At 32.6% G+C, this 4,774-nt stretch overlaps 1 protein-coding gene across 2 annotated transcripts; it reads right to left on the bottom strand.

Moving 5' to 3' along the window:
- Positions 1–1,505: 1,505 nt before the first annotated feature.
- Positions 1,506–3,314, bottom strand: LOC145642131 (two-component response regulator ARR17-like). 2 transcript variants are annotated; one of them, XM_081693226.1, is made up of 5 exons: positions 2,940–3,314; positions 2,747–2,823; positions 2,551–2,628; positions 2,380–2,453; positions 1,506–2,258 (listed from the first exon to the last, which is right to left on the bottom strand). In XM_081693226.1, the coding sequence occupies exons 1-5, from the start codon at positions 3,103–3,105 to the stop codon at positions 1,841–1,843; spliced, it is 813 nt and encodes a 270-aa protein (XP_081549352.1). In that variant the 5' UTR covers positions 3,106–3,314; the 3' UTR covers positions 1,506–1,840. The 2 variants fall into 2 exon arrangements, with proteins under 2 accessions (XP_081549352.1, XP_081549358.1); XM_081693232.1 differs by having other exon boundaries at positions 2,380–2,450; positions 2,940–3,313.
- Between the last annotated feature and the right edge of the window lie 1,460 nt (positions 3,315–4,774).

The following is a 4,774-nucleotide window of genomic DNA, read 5'->3' on the forward strand; positions in this document are numbered from 1 at the left end:
TTTTGTTTTTATGAAGGAAGTTGGAATATGTAGATTATATGCTAAAAATGAGATCTATATTTTTTGTTTTGTTTTGGGGTTGTCTACTTATTAAAAAGACTTTTGAGATACCAATTATTTTCCTTTTATAATTCAAAACCAAAGACGTACATGAACTTATTGGCTATTTAGTATCATTCACACACCAGTCAAAATGATACAGAGTATATTCATATAGAGCGTAAAATTGTAAAAATTAAATGCTACCTCAAGTTCGTATTATATGCAACTTTGGTGCATTATTTGTGAGGTATAAAATATTCCAAAGTTGCATATAATACGAACAGGAGGTAGTAATTTTTACAAGATGAATTTTTTTAAAGTTAAAATTTCCAATTTTACCAATTGGGTGATTAGGATGATATTTTATTTCATCAAGTAAATGATCACTAATGATGTAGTGAGAAAGAAGAGATAAATCATCTTCTATAAATAAGGTAGACATAAGACACCTCAAAAAGTAAGCAACAAAAGAGTACTATAGAATAAATAGATAAAAAAAAACGAGGGAAAGAAACTGAAATGCAATTTTCAACATGATGATTCACTAAATCACAGGGGACCCTCTTACAAGATTTGTGAATTGACATAAATTAGACCATGGCCCATTTTTTAATGCCCCTTGCGGTCTTGCCGTTGAACTATCAATGTTGTAATAAACCTTAATTATTTTTTTCTCCTTAACCAAATACTTTCATATGAATCAAAATCTATAAACAAGATCCTTAAGAAAACTACATCAAACTAACCTAATCCATACAATCACCCAAAATCAATGATAATATTGTTATTTTCAAGCTAAGGTAAGAAAACAAAGAGGCCCTCTTCATGAGTGGAAATTAATGAAAATTAATATTATACTCTGCTATTTCAAAAATATTTCTGGGTAGAATATTACTCAGTACAAAATTTCGGATGTAATACTAGTAAAAGATCTTAAATTTGAATTTCAAGTGCCCGTAATCCCAACAAGTAGAGAATATTACAATTTAAGGAATTAAAGAACAAAGGTTGTGTTAGATTTATAAATAAATCCTACAATCTTTAACCCAACACGACAACCTGATTCAAACCTAAAACGTTGGCTCTATCCAGGCCATCATTTCCAACTTTGTTTTCCCCTCAATCTAACTAGGTGCGGTTATAGTTATCCGATTATTTGATGAGCATTGGGGCTTGCCTCTCGTATTCACCAAAAAAAAACGATGAGCAAATAAACCGAGACCATCATTTCCAACTCTATGTTCCTTCAATCTAACTAGGCACGGTTTTAGTTATTGATAATTCGATTAGCAAACAAAGTATGGATTACTTTAAAAACTTTATTATTTTAAGTACTATACGTGACTAACCAATATTTTTCATATGGAGAAAGCAGTACAAGACGTCAAAAAAAAAAAAAAAAAAAGTCAAATAATGAACATAAGCAATACTCCATAGTATTTAGTACGGAGTACAAAACTATAAGCAAATAAAACTCTACATCATTAATTATATGTAATTTGAAAGGATTGATCATGCTAATTAAACCGCAAAAAACAAAAAAACAAAAAAAATAGGTGGTTCCATTAATTTACAGTGGAGATTAAAGGAGCTAATTTAGTATGATAAGTATCCTGTAATTTTCCATGAAATATCCCAAAAAAATTTAAAAAAAAAAATCGAAAATACAAAAGTAAAAAAAAAAAAACGTTAGATTGTACCCCGTAAATTGCAAAATGCTGGCAAAAAAAACACATTAATTGGACGGCTTTTTCGAATTTTTTTTAATAAAAAACCCAACCTGAACCGGACCAAGTGATCAAGAAGTGGGCCCTGCCAGGTCAGACGGGGTCATCTTAAGCCGTCTAGTTGGAGAATCCAACGGTTGAGATGGTTCAGGAGAAGGTGAAGATGGAGTAAGACAATCCAACGGTCCAGAAGGTGACGATGGTGTTATGGGTGAATCCAATGGTTCACATGAAGAGGGAGGTGTTAATGGAGAATCCGACGATGAAGACGATGATGATGACGTTGATGAATCGGACGATGTAGATCTTGATAAAGGAGGTGATTGTGATTCTGAGGATTGATCTGAACCGTCCCTTTCTTTCCTCTTGTTTATCCCACTTTCTCGGCCGTTGGATCCTTCTTCTTTGGTCATGTAGTTTTTAATTCGTTTTACATCGGATAATTTCACTGGTTTTAGTATGAAATCCTCTGCTCCTTCCTCCAAACATCTGCTCCCACACAATTTAAAATTAATTAAAATATTCATATTTGCAAAATACATCTTTTAACAACTACACACAAGAAGTTAGTACAGTCTTCTCTCGACTCGGATAAGGAAATTGAAATTACCTATCGATTCGCGCCAGAACGTTTTCGGATGACATTATAACAACCGGGGTTTCCTTGAAAGTTGATGATTCCTGCTATTTTACAATGCCGAAATTTTCATCGTTAATAAAACTATCGAAATAAAACAATTTTGTAATTAAAAAAAAAAAAAATGAGAACGAAGAAGCAAACCTTGATTTTCTTGAGAAGTTCATACCCCGTCATTCCAGGCATACAGTAATCAGTTATAATCAAATCAACCTTCAACCCCTGATATCATCAAATTTTTCCGAAAATTAGAAAAATAGAATGCAATTCAATACCGTGCATCTCATTAACGTTGCGATTAAAAAACAACGGAGAAAATATATATACAAATCAGACTCACATCAACAACGGAACTTCTTTGATCTTCAACCAATCCAAGATACTGCAAAGCTCGCATTCCACTATCAACCGCTGTAACTGCAACAATTCACAAGAATTACAGTTAAATTTCGGAGCCTAATTGTATTGGAGACCGTTAAAAAATTATGAAAGTTTAATTATTATTGTGAAACAGAGGGAGTAATATATATTACCTTTACACGACGTAGTTTTGAGTAATCTTTCAATAACTTTACGATCAATGAGACTGTCATCGACAGCTAGAACATGAGCTTCAGTTTGAGAATCTAGAAGATCAATTCCTGATTCCGACTTCCATCGCCGGTTCGAAACGACGCCGTTCCGAGCCATATTCATCATCTTTATACGAATCTCTCGGTGTATAATTGTTTTTATTTATTTTAATTTCAGGAAACTTTTGTTGAGCAAAAAGGAAAGTGAATTTGTGTGGTTTTTAAATTTAATTTATCTTTATTTTTGAGAATTTATAATTTTAATAAATTTTTTAAGGTGAGGGGAAGAAGATGAAGGAGAAAAGGTAGAAAGAAAGGGAATGAATGAGGTAAGAGAAGAAGTGGGGGAATTTTTATACTAAGGTGGAATTTCATTTATTTATTTAATTTAATTTTAATAAAATTTTAATTTTTGTGTGTCCTTTGAAAAAAAAATGAAAATGTGGGGAGGAAATCTTGGCACTTTATTAAAATTGGCTGGTACCCAGATTCTGAAATCCACTTTGCTTTTTTCAGTATTTTTTTTTAATTTTAATTTTTTTTACTGTGGTACTGTACCCTTTTTAATTTTCTTTAAAATTTATAAGAGAAAATGGCGGTAGCGTGTTGACTAAAGGTCAAAGGAGAGAGAGAGGGGAAGCGCCGTCAGATCGTATATGGGTATGAAAAGGCTGCAAAAGAGAGAGAGTGATTAAGTTAGAGTAGCGAGTCAAGTAAGTAGACCAGTCATGAAATTACGACATTGGAAATGTAAAGAATAGGGGACACAGTGAGGTTTTATGGAAGAAGGGGATTTCTTGCAGGTTTCCAGAAGTAATAGCAAAGACATTTTGGTTGGTTTCATTTTTATTGATATGTTCTTTCCCATTTTTGGTCAAGTCTTTCCAGCAAACCATTTTTTTTTTTTTTTTTTTTTTTTTTTTTTTTTTTCCAACTTGTAACTGAACTAATGTAGTTTTTTTTTGGGTTTTTCTAAGCTATACCCTTAAGATATTCGAGTTTCTAAGGTATACCCATGCTTTTTCAAGTTTCTAAGTTGTGTCCTTCAACTCCTTATCAATACTAAAATGTCCCCTTATTAGTTATTTAAAAGTTAATTGAGGGTGTGATTTCGTGGCTTCAGTTTTCATTATTAGGGTTGCGGTGACTAAGATTTCTTTCTCCTACCATTTCCTTACCTTTTATCATCTTTCTATTAAATTTATAGTTAACTTTAGGTGACGTGGAAGTCCCAAGGAGGGTACCATTCATTAATGGTAGTGAGTTGAGGGGCACAACTTAGAAACTTGAAAAAGCATGGGTACACCTTAGAAACTCGAATACCTTAGGGGTATAGCTTAGAAAACCCCCCCCCCTTTTTTTTTTTTTTTTTTTTTTCTTTTTTTGGTTAAAGAAAGCTCTTTCCCTAAATAATGTTGCTTTTTTTTTTATCTAATTCCAAAAATACAGCTACTTTTTTAAAATTTCCCATTATACCGTCCACGTCACCGGTTTAGTGTGACTTTTTTTTATTTACGGTTTTATTGCAAAACCAAGTAGCAGTTTATACTTGGTATAAATTTTAAGCGAAACAAGTTTCCTTTCGACAACCAACCAACCTTCTAGAGTTCTAGCATGTCAAGGAGAGCGCCTCAATCATCATGGCAGGAGTAATCCGCCGCCGACTAACCTCCACCATCGAGCCGCTCCTGCAACAATTCTGCTACTGTTTTAATTTATCCTAATTTTTTTGGTGAATGGTTAGTTAGTTGCCCTAACTTTTTTTTAAAAAAAAAATTAATTATTAAAATTGTCAA

This window comes from Chenopodium album, chromosome 1 (assembly GCF_948465745.1).
Source record: "Chenopodium album chromosome 1, dcCheAlbu1.1, whole genome shotgun sequence".
Lineage (NCBI taxonomy): Eukaryota > Viridiplantae > Streptophyta > Magnoliopsida > Caryophyllales > Amaranthaceae > Chenopodium > Chenopodium album.